Here is a 24,496-nt window from a genome sequence, read left to right on the forward strand (position 1 = left end):
GCATGACTTAAATAGCAGAGTATACTGTATATATATATTTTTTATATATGAGCAGTCCAAATGACTGCTTTAGCAGTTCTAGTGTTATCCTTCACAACCTTGTCAACTCCTCATGAGAGATGGATTCAGGGAATAGTTTTCTTCTTTGTCCCCTCAGTATGAGTGAATGAATTAAGTCTTTGCTGACTGTAATGAGATCAGCAGTACTTCTACAGTGACAGAAAGCAGTTAGACTGTTGTCACTGGCCCCAAAACAGTTCCAGACGACAACAAAATGGCTGTGTGAAGTCATTACAGTCAATTTGGGACACCAGCAGTTTCAACTACTGACAGGGCAAATCACCTTTTCCCATAAACACCCCCCTTGACCCGGGGTGTTGTGTGTGTACATGTGTGTTTCAAAGCTCATCTCTTCTGCTGGTGTTAGTGTTGGCCCTCTGGCGTGCCGTGTCCGTGTGTGACCACACACTCCTCCAGGCCCATCTGCAGCTCTTTTATTTACATACCGTGGTGCTACTCCCCATGCCAAGCTGGCCCGGGCTCCGAACCCCAGACTCCCCACTGGCTGAGCCGGACTGGGAAGACAACACATGGGCCTCAGGTTTCACTCCACTTCATCTCAAAGGAAAACATTGGGAGCCTCAACTCTTCATTCTCATGCGTTAGACCATGCATGTTGGCGTTCCTGTCATCCATTAGGACGTAGCTTGTTGGAGCCTAGAGGGCCAGGAGAACAGAGCAGGCCCAGGAGAGAACAATCTGACTCTTATCTGTGCTGCTACGTGTCTGATGTCGGTGTTATCTGCCTTTTCTTGTCTCCTGATAAGAGTGGCGTGAGTAAAGCCTCAGGCGTGGGGCAGCAGGTGTGGGCAGGCAGTGAGACACTACAGTACAGCAGCGTACACATTCCTCTGGAGAGGCTGAAGTGTGTGAAAGGTCTGGATCAGTAGGACACTGCTTAGGGCAGGAGGGGAGCCCTTTCCCCTTGTTACCTTGCTCTGATCAGCTAAGTAATTGCTCAGTTGTTTAAAGAATGTTTTTCCTGTTTTATGAAAGGGCATTTGTACTCTCTTTTTTTTTGTTGCTGGTTGTTTGGTTACTTGATTGTGTGTGAAGCTGGTTGTCTGTGTCTGGATCCTCTTGTGTACTAGAGGTGGTCCTGGTTTGCGTGTAGGCTGCGTAATGAGTTGTGAATGTAACAGGAGGAACTCCCTGCTTCTCAGGCATTACTCTAATCATCAGAGGAAGAGCCGGGGGAACGAGGGGAAAATAGAGTGCAGAAAAAAAAAGAGGGAGCAGGGAGAGGTGGAGGGAGACACAGAGAACGAAGAGAGAGGGCGGAGTAGAGTCGGTAAGATGGAGGAACACAGAGTTTAGGGACCTCTCTCTCTATCGCTCTGCCTCCCTTTCTCCCTCCCCTGGGAGGGGGCTCACACAATGGCCTAAGCCTCCCGCTCTTTGGAACAATGGTCTTGGGAAAGGAAGTGTAGAAGAGGCCCAGCTCAAGTCCCTGCTTTTGTTTCTGAGAGGTCCCCCCCTCCGTGTCACAGCCAGATTGCAACGAAACACCCCTGAGGTCACTCACACACTCCTACACCTCCGGTTCCTGGTCACACAGCCAGTGCTTCCTCATGGTGCCTCCAGTAAAACTCTGGCCCCCTCTGATCACCCCCAAACACCACCCACAGGAGGTGGAGGTGATGGGGCAAACCGGAAAACTGCCCCAGAAGACAAGATCCATTCCTCCCCGGAGAAAAACAACACAAACAAAGTGGACCGCCAGAGGCCTGGGAGGTGAACTGAGATGGTCTCTGCCCGGCCGAGTGTGAGTGTGTGCCACTTCACTGTGGTCTCCAGCAATGGGGTCCTATTATGTGCCAGTACAGTGTGCACGGTGGGAAAATACCATGCAGAATGAACAGTCATGGACACGAGATGGAGAGAGGAAATTTGGCTTAGTTTGTTAGAACTTTAGGAAAAATACTCAGCCACACCGCCAATCTCTTACCCCTGATGTGTTCTTAACCTTGTGTTCTTAACGGCCAGACAGTTTGGACTCCTCTGTGTAGCTGCGTATACTGAAGTAATATGGGGTAATCTGGCATGGAGATTTCTGAGGGGCGATGACCATATATATATTTTGTAATTCTTGTTTGCCACAGGAGGAAGCACTCTGCCTTCCCTTTCTACTCCCTACTCTCTCTCTCTGACAGCACTTCCCCTTATACTTTAAGTGCGATAGTTCAGAAACTGTGGCTCTGATTGCTGAGGGATTTTCCCGCTCTTTGGCTAGGAGGCAGGTGTTCAGACAGGAGGTGGATGTGTAGGAGTGAGCAGCAGCACAAGGGGCCTCAAGACACAGCAGTGAGAGTACTGCTTCCTATGATGTAACCAGGCAGGTGCAGCTACGCAGGTGTTAACTGCACCAGGAACAGGTTGGTGTTGATAGATGGGTGAGCCTCCTATGGTCAAAATGCTGTAAAGATCAATATCTAGCTCCAGAGAGGGCTAGCCACCAGGCAAACTGAGAACCTAACTTTACCCAGCGGACTTAGCAGTGTGTGATGACTTTTCTCCACATGTAACTGTTGATTTGAAGAAAGCTAAGTAAACAGATAAAACCGATCTGTGTTGAAATCTGTGGCTGTGGTCCACTCTGGCAGCGCTGCCTCCAGACGTGGGGAATAGCCACTCTGACGCCTCACAGAGCCGTTTAAAAACGACAGGGATCTGGGAACTGGCCAGGGGAACAGCCTTTGTGTGCAACCCTGTCATTGTCCCAGAGCTCAGATAAGGCAAAAAAAAAATACCCCAGCACTGCGCTGTGACTTCCTGTCCCCATTTACTCAGCAGAAAAGGCCCTATTCCCACTACGAGTTATGAAGGAGAGACTGAGGAGCAGGGTGGCGAAAGATAATTTTACTTTTCAATTCACATTACATCCTTGCTTTACTGTACCTTTTGTTGTGGCTGGCAATGCAAAAATGTTTGGTCTTCAGCTCAAATTTACCGTAAATATCACAGTAGCCACAAGCCAGTAAGCAAAACTATTCAACAGTGACAAACTTTTATTCTTAAAGATATTACACTGTTGAATAATGCAACCAAACCATATTACACTCTTGAATAATGCAACAATTCAAAGGCATGTATGTGCAAAGGGTAGGAAGCATGAGTTTTAACTCACCAAAGTAACAACACAGTGTTGTCAAAGACTTAGTAACTTAGTTGTAGTCATGATCTGGTTACCTAAAGCTACAAACATAGTTATGTTTTTGGGTTATTACTTATGAACTTATTTCCGGATATCTTCTAAACTACCCACAATGCACTATTTCGCAACGTCATATGGAGAGAGTTCGTATGCTAGCTTGGTATCTAGCTCAAGCCGGCCAACGTTAGCATCATCATGCGCTTCACGGACTTTGTGGCTGTGTTATCTAGTAGGAACCTGTTAGCACGGCATACTCTGGTGCCTCCTTGCCGTGGGCTCAAAACGAAAGAAAATCATACCTCTTTGCTCTGTAGTATCTCGTCTGTTTTTGTTTTGTCAACTTTTCGGCATGTTGGGCCTCCCGAGTGGTCGCAGTGGTCTAAGGCACTGCATCGCAGTGCTAGCTATGCTGCTAGAGATTCTGGTTCAAGTCCAGGCTCTGTCACAGCCGTCCGCCACCGGGAGACCCATGGGGCGGCACACAATTGGCCCAGAGTCATCCGGGTTAGGGGAGGGTTTGGTCGGGCAGGGATGTCCTTGTCCCATCGCGCACTAGTGATTCCTGTGGCAGGCCGGGCGCAGTGCATGCTAACACGGTCGCCAGGTGCATGGTGTTTCCTCCGACACGTTGGTGCGGCTGGCTTCCGGGTTAAGTGGGCATTGTGTCAAGAATCAGTGCGGCTTGGTTGGGTTGTGTTTCGGAGGACGCGCGGCTCAGGACCTTTGCCTCTCCCGAGTCCGTATGGGCGTTGCAGCGATGAGACAAGACTGTAACTACCAATTGGATACCACGAAAATGGGGCAATTTTTTTTTACTAAATAAAATACAACTTTTCGGCATGTTCTCTGGGAAGTAGGCTACGGGAGTTTTGTAACTTTTTCCATCTTGGCTTAGTGCTAGCGTGCTAGTTGATATCTGGAATCTATTGCTATAGCTATTGGATTTCCCTCACTGACTCTCCAGCGGCCCGGGGGAAGCGCCCGCCTCCCCCTCGCTTTGGTAGCTAACTCAGCCTGCACCCTTTTAAAAAAAGTTTTACAATTGGATGGGTCCCAGCCATCAATCTGTAAGTCTCCGCTCTCTCTTTGCTTTTGATCTGTAGTTATGTTTTAGCTGTTAGTTTTCTAGCTTGTCTCCAGTTGTAAGGCTCTGGCTAGGTGGTTGGCTAGGCTATTAGCTAGTTGGCTAAATAGCTAATGTTAGCTGACTGGCTAGCTTGCTTGCTAAAATACCTGCATTGATAACATTCTTTGATAACTGGTTAGATGGCGTTATGTATTTCCAAAACGTTGGTTTACTTTAATGTAGCTGTAGATTGCTCATGATGTGCTAACGTAACAATACATTCATAAAGTATTTGCTTGTAAGTTTGCGGAAAATGTTATTGAAACTAGTATTTTAAGTTATTTCTGTTGGAGTATACATTATAGGGAATAGGCTGGCTTGCCTATATGTAATCCATATTACACCACACACTCAGAAAAACATTTTCCGGCTTGACTTCGGCATTCTTCGGAATTCTGATTTGGTTTTATGTAATAACTTGAGAAATAAGAAAAGTGAGGTGTAACTTTGCAGTGGGACTTTTAATGCGTATACTAATTCAAATCCATATGTTACATGTGGTTCTGTGTATGCTACCTTCCATTTTAAGGGGTTTATTTTCTCGCCTGTGGAGATGGGCATCCATAGTTTTACGTGGCTAGGTGTAGCCGGCAGCTACTGCGACAATTTCAGAATGTAATAAGGATGGCCATTTGTCATTATTTGACTGTTCGAGTACTCACATGATTTTCTTTCGAGTTCTCGGAATAAAAAGAACAAGCTATTTTTAGAACAGAAGGCCTGCGCTGGATTCAATTATTATTATTTTTAAATCTCTGGTTAAAGATTGAGTTTTGACCTCCGTCCGAGAAATCAAATACTCATACTCATCCCTAGAATGTAACAGGGATGCATTCCAGGTTTAAAAAAAAATCCAGGTAAAAACTCAATAAAACGAGTCTCAGATATTCAAAAACATTGCTCTGCTATTACCACCAGACGTAGCAAGTACGCAAGTTTACATTTCAGTAATATGTGTAGCCGACTGTATTTTTACATAAAGTGTAGTAAGTGTGGCTCTAAGACGCTGCAGGTCCCGTCCCGTTCCTTCCTTAGCCATACTGCATGCAGCTTCATGTGTTCCAGTGCCAGGCCTGTGAGAGCCCGAGGAGCACAGCAGAGCTATGAATTCGCTGGAATCCACCAGGCCTGATTGTGGACCCGGGGTTTCCGCTGACACTCTTGAGTCTTCAAATGGTGCCATCAGATCAAACACTCTGTCTCAGATGCTAAACAATCAGGCCTCCATAAGGCGAGGGGAGGAAAGGGCTTTCTTTAGCCCTTTAATCATCCAAGCAAGATGCTTCCTCGTTGACTGGTTGCAGCTCCCAAGGAGGAAGATGGCCAGCTGTTAAACCACTACTGTAGTTCACCTAATTTGTCACTATTTCAGTATAATATGTCATCGGGAACAGAGATGTGAAGGGATGTATATTCATCTTGGCATTGGTCCTCTTTTTACTGGTTTGAGTGATGCCAGTCACAGTAAGTCCTGTTATTGCGACAGGCAGATACCATATGGCTGGTTGGACCAAAACCAGCCATCGAGCCATTTAAAACCATACAAAACAGCCATATGGATTTACTCACAATTAATCTGGAAGATGTAGATGTGGTGTTTTTTTTAAAGGGTCCTTTAAAGCTATCAGGGTTTCTTTATTGCAACTTAAAGCCTGAATCTCGGGCATTGAGTCAAATGGCAGGGAATATGGCATGATGGGACTGCTGACGTTTTTCACTGAGCAGTTTTCGACAAGGCCTACTTTTGAAAGCTCTTTCTTCTGTAACAGAGCTGTTCCTGCCTCACATTTTGGATGGATAATAGTGGCCTGGTCTCTGTTCTACACCACAATGAGTGCAGAAGGAAAATGATGACCTGAACTTTTGTATGGTTATTGCCTAGACCTAAGTGCAGTCATTTTGAAAACTCTGTTTATTAAGTTTTACACACACACAGACAAGACAAAGCAATATAAATAATATACTCAACTAGAAAAAAATACAAATAATACATATAAAAAAAAATAACTTTAAAGATACCATACTTTAGACAAGTTAAACACACCAGGCAGAAGGCTACAAAAGGTTAAAGGGCAATCTATAGTATAGGGACAGAGCAAACACCTCACCATTGTTCCTGTAAACAGTCAAGGGATGGGGTGGAGAAATGCAACCACTCACAGACAGTCAAGGCCACAGACCAACCATCCACTGGACCAAAAATAAAAAGTTTACAATGCTTTAAAATAAAAAATGAATAATAATAATTTTATGTAGGCGTGAACAGAATTAAAAAATAAAAATAACTGGGAAAAACAAGCTCACACCTTAGTCTCTGCCCGGGCAAGATGAACAAGGCATCCGCAGGTCACAATCAATAAGCACATCAACCTTAATGCCCCCCACCCCCACCCCAGAAAAAAACACAGAAATGCTCATCCAACCTCTAAGTCACAGGGGGGTCAAATACAGACTTATTTTGGTTTTAATAGGAATGCCATCAGAGGATGGACTGTTTAAAGTAAGACCGGAATGGAGCCCAAGCCTCATTAAACAGTTTGGGGTTCCCACGTGAATTGAATTTAATTTTTTCTAGTTTCAGAGAGCACAACACATCTCTCACCCAATATTTATAAGATGGGGGAGCTGCCATCTTCCAGTTCTGTAGTATTAGCCGTCTAGCTAAAAGAGTTGTATAAGCAACAGTGTCCGACTGGATTCTTGACAGGGGGGTGCCTATGGGCAGTACTCCAAAAAGGGCTGTAAGGGGAGAGGGATCTATAACAGTGTTATATATATCAGAGAAACATTTAAATATTAATTCCCAGAAACCTGACAGTTTATGACAGCCCCAGAACATATGCAACAGTGTGGCTGGTTCAATTTTACATCTGACACAGGTAGGATCAAAATCAGAGAATATTCTTCCAAGTCTGGCCCCAGACCAGTGGATACGGTGAACCACCTTGAATTGAATGAGGCTGTGTCTAGTGCTAAAAGAGGACGAATGCACCCTGCGCAGCACAGATTCCCAGGTGTCTTCCCCAAGTTCCTCCCCCAAATCCTTTTCCCATCGAGTCTTTAAAGGCACCAAAGAAGGGTTCTGTAAGTCATGAATGATTGCATATACATCTGAAATTGCGCCCCTAGGAAGCTTGTTCAGCTCCAGGATGCTCTCTATAGCTGTATTCACAGGCCTATGGGGAAATTCAGGTGTGTTAGCTCTGACAAAGTTCCTAGTCTGGAGATAGCGGAAAAAGTGGGATTGGGGGAGGTTGAACCTTTCCTGTAGCTGAGCAAAAGAGGCAAATGTATCATCAAAGAATAATTGGGCTAGTGAGGAGAGGCCTAGTGAGTGCCAGATGCCAAAAGCCCCATCATTCAAAGATGGAGGAAATAAAATGTTCTGATTGATTGGGCCTGATAGAGAAAAGCCTCGGAGGCCAAAGGCTAAACGGAACTGATTCCAAATTTTAAGAGACTGCTTTACAATTGGGTTGACACACCTTTTGCCTAGGGACACTGGGAGAGACGAGCACAACACAGAAGAAAGTGCAGCAGGTTTACACGATTCAGACTCCATCTGGACCCAGATTGGTCTAGGGCCAGTAGGATCAGTCTGCAGCCAGTACAGAAGGGCTCTGAAATTTGCAGCCCAATAGTATGTCTGAAAATTTGGTAGAGCTAAACCCCCCAATGACTTAGGCTTCTGTAAATGTTTTCTACCAATCCGTGGTACCTTGCCATCCCAAATAAAATGCATGAATGTTTGATCCAGTGAAATAAAAAAAGATTTTGGAATAAAAATGGGTAAACATTGAAATAAATATAGAAATTTGGGCAACACACTCATTTTAATGACATTAATCCTTCCGATAAGAGAAAGAGGTAGCGCATTCCAAAAAGTAAAAGATTGTTTCAAACTGTCTGCTAGAGCAACCAAGTTTTCCTGAAACAGATTTGAATATTTCCTTGTCACTTTAACTCCCAAGTAGGTGAATTGATCCCGGACAATCCTAAACTGAGAACTTGTAAAAGAGCACTTTAAAGCAGCCTTGTTTACAGGAAAAAGCTCACTCTTGCCTAGATTCAGCTTGTACCCTGAGATTGATCCAAACCTTTTAAGAACAGATAAGGCGCGTGGCAATGAGGTATCAGGGTTAGAGATAAACAAAAGGAGGTCATCCGCATATAGCGAGACTTTCTGCTCTGAGCCCGTCCGGATTATTCCTTGAATGGCATCATTAGAGCGTAGTGCAATGGCGAGAGGTTCGATTGCCAAAGCAAACAACAAGGGGGAGAGTGGACAGCCCTGTCTGGATCCGCGGTGCAAGGGAAAATAGTCAGAGGACAAGTTGTTAGTCCGTACCGAAGCCATGGGGGAAAAATAAAGAATCTTTATCCACGCAATGAATTTGGGGCCAAAGCCAAATCTATAAAGGGTAGCTGTTAGGTAATCCCACTCAACGCGGTCAAACGCTTTTTCTGCATCAAGTGAGACCACCACCTCTGGGTCCTCCGACGCAGGGGAGTACAGTATATTCATAAGGCGCCTAATATTGAAAAACAAATGCCTATTTCTCACAAAGCCAGTCTGGTCAGAGTGTATTACTTGATGCAGCGAGCCTTCCATACGGATGGCTAAAAGCTTGGCTAGGATTTTGTAATCACAGTTTAAAAGCGAGATTGGGCGATAGGATCCACATTCCAGGGGGTCTTTGTTTTTCTTTAATAGTAATGAAATTGAAGCCTGATAAAGACTAGGCGGTAGCTTTGAGGTATTAAGGCACTCTGCAAATAGTCGAGACAAGAATGGGCAAAGCAGACCAGAAAACGTCCTGTAAAATTCGGTTGGAAAACCATCCGGACCCGGTGATTTACCACTTTTCATTGCGGACACTGCTGTTGCAATCTCCTCAGGTGTAAATTCTTCTTCTAGACAGTCATGGGTGTCTGTATCAATTGAAGGCATATTCAGGCCATTAAAGAAGGAATCAATCAGCAAAGGGTCTTGAGGGGATTCAGAGGTGTATAGCGCAGAATAAAATTGTTTGAATTGATCATTGATCTCTTTATGTATAACTGTGGTGGCACCAGACGGGGTCCTTATTTGTGGGATTAAACGTGAGGCCTCAGATTTACGGATCTGATGTGCAAGGAGTTTACTGGCCTTGTCGCCTTGTTCATACACTCTGTACCGAGCTCGCAAGAGTAACTGTTCAGCTTGCCTGGTAGAAAGCTCATCAAATTCAGATTGGAGTAGTTGGCGCTCTTTATGCAGATCAGAGGAAGGAACCGTGGCATACTTCTCATCCAATGTGGCTATGGATTCGCTCAGGTCCCGAAGTCGCTGAGAGCGAACTCTGTTTTGGTTGGCTGTATAAGAAATAATTTGGCCACGTAGGTATGCTTTGAGAGACTCCCATATGGTAGAGCAGGACATACCTGGTGTTGAATTAGTTTCTAGGAATAAGGTGATTTCAGAAGAAATGAAATTGACAAACTCCTTATCTGAGAGTAAAATGGGGTTAAGACGCCATTGATAACACATAGGAGGTCGCTGGGGAAACTCTAGTTCAAGCACTAATGGTGAATGGTCAGAAATAACAATACTCTTGTAAGTACACTGCCGAAGGTTAGGCAGAAGTTTTTTGTCCAAAAAGAAGTAATCAATCCGGGAGTATGTTTGATGAACATGAGAATAAAAGGAATACTGTCTATCTGTAGGATGTAGGAAACGCCAGGCCTCAAACATGGCATATTTCTGAAGAAAGGCTTGAATAAGTAGGGCACATTTAGATGGGCCTGTAGTTGTTCGTGAGGACTTGTCAAGAACTGGGGACATTTTGCAGTTGAAATCCCCCCCTAAAATCAACAAATGAGAATCTAAATTGGGTATAGCAGACAAAAAGGAAGAAATGAAACTTGTGTCATCCCAATTGGGAGCATAAACACTAGCCAAAACAAGAGGGGTAGAAAACAGTTTACCGGTTACTATGACGTATCGTCCCTTAGGATCAGCGATAACCTCAGAAGCTACAAAGGGAGTGGCTTTATCAACCAAAATGGCAGCCCCTCTTGATTTACTATGAAAGTTAGAGTGGAACACTTGACCAACCCAGTCCCTACGCATCCTAAAGTGCTCACCAGTCCTCAAGTGAGTCTCTTGTAGAAATGCAACATTTGCATTCAAACCCTTTAAGTGTGTCAACACCCTCTTACGCTTCACTGGGTTATTAACCCCTTTGATGTTCCACGAAATGTACTTGATCGCATTGTTTCGGCCCCTCTGGGCATTCCCGTTATACAACCCTGTCATTAGAGCATAGAATGGAAAAGCAATGAGCGCCCAAAAACCCCAGAATAACTTGTCTCAGAGTAATAATGTACGGTGGTAGATGTTTGGAAAAAGTACAGAAAAAAAAACAAAAAAGACAGAATGACAACATTAGAACTGAACAATTCAACCCCTCCCCCCACCCCCTCCCCCCATCCCAGACAGTACCTCCCCAAACGAGGTACAAGCCTAAATAGAACATGTTCTCTTCGCACAGTATGTCTGTGAGAGTGCGGTCTTAAACCTAAACCCACAGTCCCGCTCTTTAAAGTCGTGTTTTGTTAGTGGATCAAACAGCAAAAAGAGATAATCATTTTTTAAATAAAAAAAATTAAAGTGAATCCCTTGTGCAGACGAAATTACAAAAGCACCACTTGTAGATGTATATAATTATATTCCCAGTCTTATAACAGGCATTTGAGAGAGAAAATAAAGAAAATAAATAGAATGTATAAAGGCTCTCAGCCGAAAACCTAATTTGAAGTAAGGAAATCGTAGTAAGACAATCAAAAATAATAATAATTATTATTATTATAATAGTTGTCTAGTTGAATGCTGAGACAGCTTACAACCAAGACCAAAAAACTACGTGTGCGCAACGTTGAACGCTTGCTGGGCATAAATGACGCTCAGAACTTTTAAAATTTAAGTGAAGACCCCAAAAAACGTGTCGCCTCGGGAAGCATTTACTGTTTACTGGGTCAATGCAAACGGATGCAGTAAGCAAATAACCAAGAATATTTTGAGTCACTGAGACACTATGTAAACAAACTGAATAGGTGAGCAAGACAGCCTAGAAAACACAGGAGTATAGTAAAACCGCAATACAATGAAATTAAAATGACTGAATGCTTGTAAGGCAAGCACACTAGATGATCAAAACATTAGATCACATCAAATAAGCCTGAATGGGTACGCCAACTCCCCAACTATACAAAATTAGCATGTTGTAGCTAAACATAATTGTACCACAGGTGGGTTACTTACTATCCACAGTTCGCAAGCAACAGTTGCTGAACTATGAGCAAGTTCAAGACTTCTTGATGTGACGTTGAATGTGAGAGAGAGCCTCATCCGGAGATTCAAATGTGTAGTCTTTACCATCATGAGATAGCCATAAACGGGCCGGGAATCGCAGTCCGTACTTCACACCTGGATGGTCCCGAAGTAGTCGTTTGGCCTGTCCGAAAGCTGCGCGCTGCCTGGAAACAGTGGGGGAGTAGTCCTGGTAGATGGAGAAGCTCTGTCCTTGAAAGCTCAGAGTGGTATTGCGGGCTCGTCGGAGAATCTCCATCTTCTCATGGAAAAAGTGCACTCGAAGAATTATGTCACGGGGCCTCTCCCCATCCCGGGGCTTTGGGCGCAGCGACCGGTGGGCACGATCAATCAGGGGCTTTTCATCTAAGGCAAGAACATCCTTCAGCAGCCCAGAAACGAAATCCGTGGCGCGAGGCATTTCCGCTGACTCTGGGACTGATACAAGTCTCAGGTTATTGCGGCGAGAGAATCCCTCCAAACTTACACAGCTCTCCTTCACCTTTTTCAAATCCGCAGCTAGGCGTTTCACGTCAGCCTCCAGGGATGTAGTTAAGTCGGAGACATTTGTAGCGAAGGTCTCCAGTGCTGCAATCGTTGTAGTGTGCGACTCCATTGTTGTTTTGAGTGATGCGATTGCCGGCACCGTCTCGTTCCGCAGGATGGTTAGATCTGCTTTTAAAGTATCAGAAACCTCCTTTATTCGGGCCTCAATCGTAGCAACCACCTCCGTTTTCATTTCAACTATCTCAGAGCGTAGTAGTTTGATGGCCTCGAGAATGTTCACTTCAGCGCCGCCAGGCCAAGCCGCCCCCCCGGGTAAAGTATCAGTCCCCGGGCCGTCAGGCTCAGGGGAGGGCGGTGATGAGAGTGTGTCTTGTAGGCCGGGTTTTCTCAAAGTCATGCTTTTGGCCTTATGTTTCGTCGACATGCTGATATTTGGAAGTAAAGTAGTCTTGGTTTTTACGGGAAGGGATCACCAAAATAATATATGAAAATAAATACGGTTCTGCTGCAAAATTCACATAAACTTTAAAAATACCACGGGAGCAAACGGAAAACACGTCAGTCGCACATGGCGTCCCTCCAATCCCCCCTAAGTGCAGTCATTTGAGCCCCAGAAACAAAATGGATTTTTGAGGCGTTGCCTGCTCTTTTATGGAAGAACATATAATCATAGTTTTGATACTCACAGTGGTTGTCTAATTTTAGTCTGATATTTTACAACAGATTCTGTTTCTGCCAGTCGCACCAGAGACACAGGCTGCGACTTGAATCCATGAACTTGTTCCAAGACAGAATGCTCAAAGGTGCAGACTTTAGCAAAATCTCCCCTTTGCCCAGCATTCTTGCGGTACCAAATCTATGGTACGTTATACTTTCATCTTTAAATTAAAAAAAGATATGGAGTCCTCAAAATGTTGTAACCGAACAGGCGGCGCTTTCCCCCCTCTCCATAAACTACATTAAATATAACTTTTGACAAATGTGCAGCAGATGAAAGCTTCAATGGCCAATTTGCTGCAATATTCAGCATTGGAGACTGGTTCCTGTAGTGAAGACAAGGCCAGGCAGCCTGTCCCGTCAGTCACTTGAGGGTTTGATGTCAGTGTGTGCTTGTTACACGGCCAGCAAAGTGTTCTGAATTTTTTTTCGAAGAGGGGTTTGTGTTCCCATGACTTGACTGCGACACGCAATGTTTGATACATCTAATTAATTATGGAATTGAGGTCATAATCAAAGAGCCACAGAGATCCCCAAGGGGAAACTGGCTGTGGAGCAGAGATCTGGAATAGAAGCTCACTTCAAAGCACTTGTTTTGGGGCTGTTGAGGCTACCTTGGCCTTGCTCGTCTCCTGCTCAGACATAATGAGCAGTAGTAAGACGGGCTGTCACCATGTCTCCACACCGTGGGTGTATCCAGTGTCTGGGACTTCTTTCACACTCGGTTCTGTGTTACCCCCCTGTGGCCTGCCCTTTGACCTCTCGGAACTCATAGCAAACAGTGACCCTCACAGCGGCTGACCCACATTCAGACGCCATGGGAGACCAGAACACAAGTGCAGACTCTATCATATGACCAGCTGACATGGATGGAGCTCTGCCTCACAGACCTCCATTACTGTTACAGCAGATGACAAATGCTTAGTGTCTGACAGTAAACTGTATATCTACCGCTGGTGGTGGTGATTCATAGTCTCAATGACCTTGCTGTGAGATGAGTGACTATTTTCATTTCAGGGACGATGACTGTGGCATCACACTGACATGCTGATTGAACGCAGGGCATAAGCTGCATGACTCTACAAAGCACACACTTTGTTTGGAATTCACAGAATTGATAAGAATGTGCTCCTTATCACATGCAACTGATGAGTCTGTGCTTATGTTTGGAGAAATTGTGTGAAAGATGTCAAAGAGAGCTGGGGTGTCAGCAGGACCAGTGAGATACACAAGGGAACGTCCCCGCCTTTGGTTGATCACGTCTTGGGAGGGCATAGAGATTGTAGTAAGTTGGTACATTTCCAATGAGGATTTACCCCAGTGTTTTACCCAAAGGCGCAGACCTTTCTGTTTCCATCTACTTGGGCCAGCACCGTGTCTCAATTGGCCATGACAAAGCAACAGTCTTTTTGAATGATGCAGAGGTTGTTGATTCTGCTCGCCACAAGTTTTTAGAGTCACAGTCCTGATGGAAACAGAATAACTAGAGGTTAAGTTAACATAAAACACTGATGACACCCTGGTGTGGGGCTAACTCTAGATGGAAAAGCACCATATGAGTCCCTGTGGTGGCCAGTGACATTCTTTCTTCTAAAGCCACACTAGGCTGATAGAGAGGCATCTCTATCAGAAGATCAAAAGACACAACAAGGTCTCCTCCCCCCTGTTCTCTGAACAGTGTATTGTCTCCTGACCTGGCCACAGAGGTCAGCCTGGGGTGAGAGGCTAATGAACTGCCTCTAGAGATGGAGAGAAAGGGACAGATCTATCAGGGAAAGTTTGTTTGGGATCGCTAGCTCACCCACCAGGTTTTTGAGGCCTGGTGGGTGAGCAAGCTGGAGTCTCCACTCAACTGTCTGTTGCTCTCCCCTTAAACCCTGAACCATGACCCCATAGCCCTCTAATTAAAAAAACAATATATTTAACCTTTATTTAACTAGGCAAGTCAGTTAAGAACAAATTCTTATTTACAATGATGGCCTACCAAAAGGCAAAAGGCCTCCTGCGGGGACGGGAGCCTGAGATTTAAAAAATTAAATAAGTGCAATATAAATATAGGACAAAACACAGATCACAACAAGAGAGACAACACAGCACTACATAAAGAGAGACCTAAGACAACAACATAGCAAGGCAGCAACACATGACAACACAGCATGGTAGCAACACAGCGTGACAACAACATGGTAGCAACTAATCAGGGTGAGTATCTAGACCAGGATCACTTAGTCCTGTGGCCTGCAGGTCTTCAGCCTTTCCAGAACCAGATGCTCTATAATATTTTAGAATGACTGAGTTGGTTCCCACAGATAATCTTGTTGAACCTGGAGATGGTTTGAGCTCGCAAGCAAACACATGATCATGAGTGAACTAATAATAGATCTGTAAAACAATGCTCTACCTCCAGATTTTGCACAACCAAAAAGCAAGCCAATCCAGTATAGTACTATAAACCATGAACTGAAGATCACCATGGAGGCACTTCCCTCCAGGCTTAAGTGAATAGTTTCTAGGTTAACCAGTAGCACGGTGTTTGTTCTAAAAATATCCTGAACGTATGTTGATTTATTTTCTGTCTTGTGTTTTTGCAGAGTTGTTGGGCTCCACGAAGAGACTGAACGTCAACTACCAGGATGGAGATGGGTAAGTGTGTGATGATAATAACACTGTCCTAAAGAACTGACTGACAACCTCTGTAAAAAAAATACATAAAATAAAAGATGGCCTACCAATAAGCTACTCTTTCTGTATCTGTAAAACAGTAGTTCTACTGTGTAGCTTCTACATACAAGTGCTGGGATTTTAAAGCTCAATGCGTCTTGTCTTGTGATAAACACTCTGCGTTAGTTTGCCAAGGGTTGAATCATGGCCTTCTGCTAAGTCAGCCAAAGCAGACTAACTGGTAATTGTGTCTGGAGGAGAAGCGGAGGTGTCACTGCTGAAAACGCTCATTTAATTGTTGTTTTTACTACTGCTTCTTGCCCAAAAGCAGACGCACCACAGTCTACTAACCCCCCAGTTACCCTGTCTGCCAGTGGAAATGCTGACTGTAAAAATGTTCCCCTCTCGCTTATTAGCATAGGTCTAGTTTCTCCTCATCTATTTTTCTCTTTGTGGAGGGACTTGGATCACATATGACATTTCTCACTTTCTCCGTTTCCTCTCTTTTTCCCTTCTCACAGGGTGGTGTGTTTTCATCGCAGATATTTTTGTCGGCTTCTAGAGCCATCGTAATTTTCACAATTGCTCTCAGTAGCTGATAGAATAGCACATTGATGAAATTGGTGAGATCCCTTGGTGCAGCGTGGCTTTTTTAAAGAGTCGCTCAGCTCCCTGTAGAATATGAACTAGTCAAAAAGTAGATCATGCAAACTCTGGCAAAGTCTACAGTTAGACTGTCTGAGTTCAGATTGAGTCCGATAGGCTTAGCACACCCGAGATATCCAAATATAACTACCTCTTATAGCGCTCCCACATCCATCCCAACAGCCTTCCCCCTCTACAGACACTACTGGTGCCCCTTCACTCAGCCTAAATAAACAGAGTAACAAAAGTGGAGAGAAGAGCCAAGACAACAGTGGGAGACCTTTAGATAAGCCGTGCCTCTGAGATGGCTGTAAAATGGTCCAGAGAGCAGGTCATTGGCGCACCATATATCAGAGCCCAGGTCCCCCCCCCCCAGGCACTGGCCATGGTTTACTGCTTGATATGCATCTTCTCCAACCCCCCCTCTCTCCTTGTCAGCTCTCCCAGGGGGGGGGCAGGGAATTCAGAGGCGGGGGGGGCCGGGGTCAGGGGTGGGTTTTGTCTGGCGTAGAGGGCGGGACTGTGACCGATTTAGATGGGAGTGTTTACAAAAGCTGCCACACAACTCAATGCAGTGATGACAACTACCGCGTCCGGGAATTATATACTAGTGCACCAGAGAGGAAAAACATGGCTGGAAACAGAGTTGCAGGCTTGATGATGATGATACACTACATGACCAAAAGTATGTGGACACCTGCTCATTGAACATTTCATTCCACAATCATGGGCATTAATATGGAGTTGGTCCCCCCCTTTGATGCTGTAACAGCCTCCACTCTTCTGGGAAGGCTTTCCACTAGATGTTGGAACATTGTTGAGGGGACTTGCTTCCATTCAGCCACGAGCATTAGTGAGGTCGGACACTAATGTTGGGCGATTAGGTCTGGCTCGCAGTCAACGTTCCAATTCATCCTAAAGGTGTTCAGTGGGGTTGAAGTCAGGGCTCTGTGCAGGCCAGTCAAGTTCTTCCACACCGATCTTGACAAACCATTTCTATATGGACCTCGCTTTGTGTATGGGGCCATTGTCATACTGAAACAGGAAAGGGCCTTCCCCAAACTGTTGCTCCAAAGTTGGAACTACATCTAGAATGTCATTTTATGCTGTAGCGTTAAGAATTCCCTTCACTGGAACTAAGGGGCCGAGCACGAATCATGAAAAACAGCCCCAGACCATTATTCCTCCTCCACCAATTTTTCAGTTGGCACTATGCATTCGGGCAGGTAGCCTTCTCCTGGCAACCGCAAAACCCAGATTCATCTGTCGTACTGCGAACTGGTGAAGCGTGATTCATCACTCCAGAGAACGCGTTTCCACTACTCCGGAGTCCAATGGCGGTGAGCTTTACACCACTCCAGCCAATGCTTGGCATTGTGCATGGTGATCTTAGGCTTGTTTGCGGCTGCTCAGCCATGAAGCTTTCCGACGAACAGTTCTTGTACTGACATTGCTTCCAGAGGCAGTTTGGAACTCGGTAGTGAGTATTGCAACCGAGGACAGACGATTTTTACGCGCTACGCGCTTCAGCACTCTGTGGTCCTGTTCTGTGAGCTTGTGTGGCCTGCCTCTTCGCAGCTGAGCTGTTTTGCTCCTAGACGTTTCCACTTCACAGTAACAGCACTTACAGTTGACCGGGGCAGCTCTAGCAGTGCAGAAATCTGACGAACGGACTTGTTGGTAAGGTGGCATCCTATGACGGTGCCACGTTGAAAGTCACTGAGCTCTTCAGTAAGGCCATTCTTGTGCCAATGTTTGTCTATGCAGATTGCATGGCTGTGTGCTTGATTTTATACACCTGTCAGCAATGGGTGTGGCTGAAATAGCCGAATCCACTAATTTGAAGGTTTCCACATACTTTTGTATATAGTGTATGTGGGGCTCAACATTAGCATGTCGGAAGAGTGTTAATTTGTGTCTTGCTGTGTGTTGCTCAGGCTGTGTGCGCGCGTGTGTGTGTGTGTATTGCTCGGTTCTAATGGCCCCCGTGGGGACATGGAATTTCAAGTGGGGGGAAAGGTCTTTCATTATTCATCAGTGCTGTTGGCACTGCTCTGCTTTTCTCTCTAGCGTTAAACACAGACTCTACTACTGCAGGAACCCGACCCCTCATCTTATCACTACAACTCAGTCTCATATCCTATAGCTTAGTCTAGCGCTCCATTAGTAGGCCATACGCTATCATGTTGAAGCACAGCACACAACAATTATGTTTACAACAGTAATCACTCATGTATATTGTGGGCTGTTTGTTTTTCTAGAACACTTTGTTGTTGGGCAATCATGGAAAGTGTTCAGTCTGTCTTGGCAGTAGTGAGCGGGGATATGACTAGGCTCTTTAGTATGTAGTACTATGAATGTTGTTCAGGTGAAGACCTGTATGAGAGGATGATGAAAGGGTCTTACTCATCCCCTACTGTAGGCGTGGACATAGTTGATATGCACTCAGTGGCCAGTTTATTAGGTTCACACATCTACCGGGTTGGACCCCCCTTTACCTCCAGAACACCTTGAATTCTTCAGGGCATAGAATCATTGCTCAATTGGTATCAAGGGACCTAATGTGTGCCAGGAAAACATTCCACACACCATTACACCTCCACCCTGTACCGTTGACACCAGGCAGGATGGGGCCATGGACCCATACTGTTTATGCTAAATCCGGACTCTGTCATCAGCATGATGCAATAGGAACCGGGATTCGTCGGACCAGGCGATGTTTTGTGTTGGTGATGGCGTGCCCACTGGAGCCGCGTCGTCTTGTTTTTAGCTGATAGAAGTGGAACCATCTGTGGTCGTCTGCTGCAATAGCCCATCAGTGACAAGTCCCGACGAGTTGTATATTTCTGAGATGCTGTTCTGCACTGTTGTACTGCAGCGTTATTTGCCTCTTTATGGCCTGTTGACTTGCACAATTCTTTACATTTTCGCCCACTGCTGCTGACTGGATGTGTTTTGTTTGTCGCACCATTCTCTGTAAACCCTAGACACTGTTGTGTGTGAAAAGCCCAGGTTTCTGAGAAACTGGAACATGCTCGCCTGGCACAAACGATCATACCAAACTCAGTCGCTTAGGTCACTTTTACCCGTTCTAACGTTTAATCGAGCAGTAACTGAATTCCTTGGTGCCTGTCTGCCTGCTTTATTAAGTAATCCATGGCCACGTGACTCACTTTCTGTAGGAGATACCCATTTTCGTGAGCGGGGTGGTGTACCTAATAAACTGGCCAACTGGTCAGCTCACGCAACTGTTATTAAGGTGTGTGAGGCTGTGAGAGAGTGCTTGGCACCCATTCATCCCATTTCCGTAGACTTTATTTGCCCTCTCCGTGTATGTGCTAGCATGCATGAGAGAAAGAGATTGTGTGTGTGTCAGAGAAAGGCATGCTGAACAAACACTGGTGCTGTAATATATAAAAGGGTCTCTTTTCTGCAACCCTGTGAGACAAATTAGTATTTGAGTCTCCATGAACTTTTCCAGCTTTTGGTCTGTGTTTGGGGTGCAGTTTCCATGGAGAGCAGCACTGGAATGGCCTGGGCTGAATGGCTGTGCCTGTCTGTGGGGGACTGGTTGGATCCCTGGCCTGTGTGTCTGTGTGTCCACAGAGGGCAGTACTGCCAGGACCCGTCAACACACCCCTGTCATCTGAAGCAATGGAGGGAAAGAACCAACCCTGGCAGGAGAGGACTATACACTACTAACTCTCCCTCTGAGAGCTGGACAGAAAGCCTGCTCTGTTTCTAAACTACCATAGAAGCTGACATCCATGCCATGTTAGAAGTGTATGTCAACACAGCTCCCTGTGGGAGGAAGGTGTGTGTGTGTGTGTGTGTGTGTGTGTGTGTGTGTGTGTTTGAAAGACTGTGTATTTAAGAGAATGAAACAGCGTGTCTGAACCTGCGCTCGTACTAAACTCCCTGTAAATGTTTTCATTCAGACGGCTTGTACTGTCATATAAAATCCATTGACTTATAAAGGAACATAGGAAAGATACCAAAGGCATCCAAAAAAGACCTCACCATTGAAATGTAGCTAAAAGTGATGTCTTAGTTCCCGTGTTTCCAAGCCATTTCATTGGCTCTACTACTATACTACACAGAGCTATAGGGCCCACCTGCATTGATGCTGTGCCTAGATGACCAAGACCAGGCCACTCTGTTTGCTGAAACGATTAGCACACAGCCCAGACTGGAAGGAAGTTATTAGCCTCTGACCTCCCAGTCAGCCAGTCAGTCAAATAGACAGAGAGATACTAGACTGGCCAGGTCACCTTGGGGAATGTGACACTATCAGCAGGAATGTCATTTGACAGGATGGTGCCTTGGCTCTGAGAGGCTGCAACTCTCTCACTGTCCCTGGTCTGGCTGGGGAGCAGTGTGGAGTAGTGTGTACGGGGTGTGCGTCTGTGTGTGTGTGTGTGTGTGTGTGTGTGTGTGTGTGTGTGTGTGTGTGTGTGTGTGTGTGTGTGTGTGTGTGTGTGTGTGTGTGTGTGTGTGTGTGTGTGTGTGTGTGTGTGTGTGTGTGTGTGTGAGCGTGTGTGTGTGAGCGTGTGTGTTTGCTTTCTTGTGTGTGTTTGCTTGCTTGTGTGTCTGTCTGTGTGTGTGAGCCTGTGCGTGTTTGCTTGCTTGTGTGTGAGCGGGTGTGTGTGTGTCTGTGTTTGTTTGTTTGAGGTGGGTGATATACTACCCCAGTGCATTCCAGTCTGCAGGGATGACAGCACTCCAACCTGGTACTGAGGGGCCTGATTGGAGACAGGTCAGACCCTCTCCATTTCCCTCCATAAATATCTCCCTCCTCTCTCATCCTCTCTTTCTGTCTCTCCCTCTCTCTCTCTTTCTTTCATTTGAGTGATGTGCTAGAGTGATGAGGTAAGAGGTGTCCCTGTTCTCTTCTAGAGAGGGGGAGAGGGAGAGACGGCGGGGTTGACAGGAGGAGAGACCTGCGTGCTTTGAACACAGAGCCTTTTCAAGGGCCTTTCTCTCTTCTGGACTCTCACGTCCTGCCAGGAGGAGAACAGGAGAGAGAATTGAAGGGAAGGACAGAGGAGGGATTGTGTACCTCCGGCCTCTCACCTCCCTCTCTCCCTCTCCTGATGTCCCTCTTTCATGGCTGGGCCCTGTGTAAAGCCATTGGCCCCTGAGTGGTTAATATATCCCCACCCCATGGCCCAAATAAACCCTGCTGCATTAGGGAAGGAAACCGAGCTCTACCTCAGAGGATAGAGGCAGGATTCACTGGGTTGCCCTAAGGCAGGCCTAATGAGACCAACGTCACACGGGGTTCATCTAGGTTTAGAGAGATCTCAACTGAAGGTTCACGAAAGAGAGGGTGTGTGTGTGTGGGTGTGTGTGTATACTCTGCTTGGAGTGTGACTCTCACAGAGGTGTGAAGTGTTTTCAGAAGCACTTAGGAAATCAAGTGATTTGGGACGCGGTTCACCAACACTTCTGTACTCAATATTACAACATGAAAAACGGTTCGGGGCTCACAATTTGTAACTTTCAGTTCTATCAAATGTGTCTCACGTTTGGAAATGAACTAAATGTATTGAACTTAACTTGGGCAAATTAATAAATGCTCTATTATCATAACACATGACCAGAATGCATCAGGATTCGTATTCCCTGCAACTTTCTGAAGAGGCAACGACACAGGAATGCCCCTGTCTGTGTGCGGTGTGCGTATGTCTATCACTTTGTGTAACCATGGATGCGAATGATAACCGTCTGGTAGATGGAAAGCTTTCCCCAGTAGTCTATGCCTACCTGGCAGAATCAATCGTTTTGCAAACTCCATCACACATGTGCTACAGAAACACCGCTAACCAAACAACAGTGCTAAGCGTCTGCACTTGAATTAAAGGGTATCTACACTAAAACAGATTTACGTCTTCCATTTTTCCCAGACTTTAAAAGTAATCCTCTGATGTGGTTTAGTCATTGTTGTGGATTTAGAACATCTAATTTAGTTTATCTTTTTTTAAAAGCCGAACAAACTGGGAAAAATCACATCTTCTCTGCTTTTTTTGCAGTGTTATCGTTTTGGTGTTATCGTTTTTTAAATGAACCTTTATTTAACTAGGCAAGTCAGTTAAAAACAAATTCTTATTTACAATGACGGCCTACCCCAGCCAAACCCGGACGACGCTGGGCCAATTGTGCGCCGCCCTATGGGACTCCCAATCACGGCCGGATGTGATACAGCCTGGAATTGAACCACTGAGATGCAGTGCCTTAGACTGCTGCACCACTCGTGATACTAAACCTGGTATCAGTATCCAAGTCAAAATTCTTGTATCGTGACAGCACTTGTGCTCATCCCTAGTCTGGGCCTCAGCAGCTGGTATTATTCACACAAAATATCAGTTTCTTTCCCTGCATGTCTAGTCTCCCCTACTTGTGCTCTTTCTTCAGACTCTCTTTGTGTGAGGAAGCCCTGGAGTGCAGCTCACGGTAACTCCATTATAATATGCTGACATAATGGTAAGATTTGTCTATGATACTCTATTAAATTAATTAAGAAGCCTCCAGGTAAGCCGTATTTAGTATCGCATCATCAAACTTGATACCTTTCTATTTGCGTTGTCATATGTGTAAGATACCTCCGTCTTTACAGTAGGCCTTTGTCTTTACTCTGTTGTCCCTCCATAGACTTTGGACTGGAGCAAACTTGTTTCCTATCAACCAATAGACAGACATGGTTTATTTAGATTTTAGAAGCTGTCCTGATAACTAGGCTGTTTGCAGAGATGCTCCTCACACATGCATTTTGAATGTCAGATTATTTTATCACCTCTGTCAGGCTGCTGGATTGAACAGAGGGATTAGACTCTCTCTTCCTCCCCCTCCCTCCCTCTCTCTTTCATTCTATTCCATTACTCTTAGAGATGATCCTGGCCCTGTCGGTTACTGTAGCCAGACACAGCAGAACCCCCCAGCCTCCCTTCATATTACACAACTCCCTCTGGTAGAGAGACAGGAAGTGCTACATGCCCACTGAGGCACCACTTATTCCAAAACACCCTGTAGAACTATAGTACAGACTGTCTCTCTAGTACAGACTGTCTCTCTCTAGTACCGACTGTCTCTCTAGTACCGACTGTCTCTCTCTAGTACCGACTGTCTCTCTAGTACAGACTGTCTCTCTAGTACAGACTGTCTCTCTCTAGTACCAACTGTCTCTCTAGTACCGACTGTCTCTCTCTAGTACCGACTGTCTCTCTAGTACCGACTGTCTCTCTAGTACAGACTGTCTCTCTCTAGTACAGACTGTCTCTCTAGTACCGACTGTCTCTCTCTAGTACCGACTGTCTCTCTAGTACCGACTGTCTCTAGTACAGACTGTCTCTCTCTAGTACAGACTGTCTCTCTCTAGTACAGACTGTCTCTCTCTAGTACCGACTGTCTCTCTAGTACCGACTGTCTCTCTAGTACAGACTGTCTCTCTCTAGTACAGACTGTCTCTCTCTAGTACAGACTGTCTCTCTCTAGTACCGACTGTCTCTCTAGTACAGACTGTCTCTCTCTAGTACAGACTGTCTCTCTCTAGTACCAACTGTCTCTCTCTAGTACCGACTGTCTCTCTCTAGTACCGACTGTCTCTCTAGTACCGACTGTCTCTCTAGTACCGACTGTCTCTCTCTAGTACAGACTGTCTCTCTCTAGTACTGACTGTCTCTCTCTAGTACCGACTGTCTCTCTCTAGTACCGACTGTCTCTCTCTAGTACCGACTGTCTCTCTCTAGTACCGACTGTCTCTCTCTAGTACAGACTGTCTCTCTCTAGTACAGACTGTCTCTCTCTAGTACAGACTGTCTCTCTCTAGTACCGACTGTCTCTCTCTAGTACCGACTGTCTCTCTCTAGTACAGACTGTCTCTCTAGTACAGACTGTCTCTCTCTAGTACAGACTGTCTCTCTAGTACAGACTGTCTCTCTCTAGTACAGACTGTCTCTCTCTAGTACAGACTGTCTCTCTAGTACAGACTGTCTCTCTAGTACAGACTGTCTCTCTAGTACCGACTGTCTCTCTCTAGTACAGACTGTCTCTCTAGTACAGACTGTCTCTCTCTAGTACAAACTGTCTCTCTCTAGTACCGACTGTCTCTCTCTAGTACCGACTGTCTCTCTCTAGTACCGACTGTCTCTCTCTAGTACCGACTGTCTCTCTCTAGTACCGACTGTCTCTCTCTAGTACAGACTGTCTCTCTAGTACCGACTGTCTCTCTCTAGTACAGACTGTCTCTCTCTAGTACCGACTGTCTCTCTCTAGTACC

At 45.4% G+C, this 24,496-nt stretch overlaps 1 protein-coding gene across 1 annotated transcript in view; it reads left to right on the forward strand.

The window, feature by feature from the left end:
- Nucleotides 1-24,496, forward strand: part of LOC120034102 (caskin-2-like) — an 88,982-nt gene that overhangs the window by 32,137 nt on the left and 32,349 nt on the right. The window contains exon 3 of the mRNA XM_038980537.1: nt 15,507-15,558. Within this exon, the coding sequence (XP_038836465.1) occupies nt 15,507-15,558 (52 nt within the window). The remainder of the gene's footprint in view (nt 1-15,506; nt 15,559-24,496) is intronic.

Source organism: Salvelinus namaycush, chromosome 41 (assembly GCF_016432855.1).
Source record: "Salvelinus namaycush isolate Seneca chromosome 41, SaNama_1.0, whole genome shotgun sequence".
NCBI classification, from domain to species: Eukaryota; Metazoa; Chordata; class Actinopteri; order Salmoniformes; family Salmonidae; genus Salvelinus; species Salvelinus namaycush.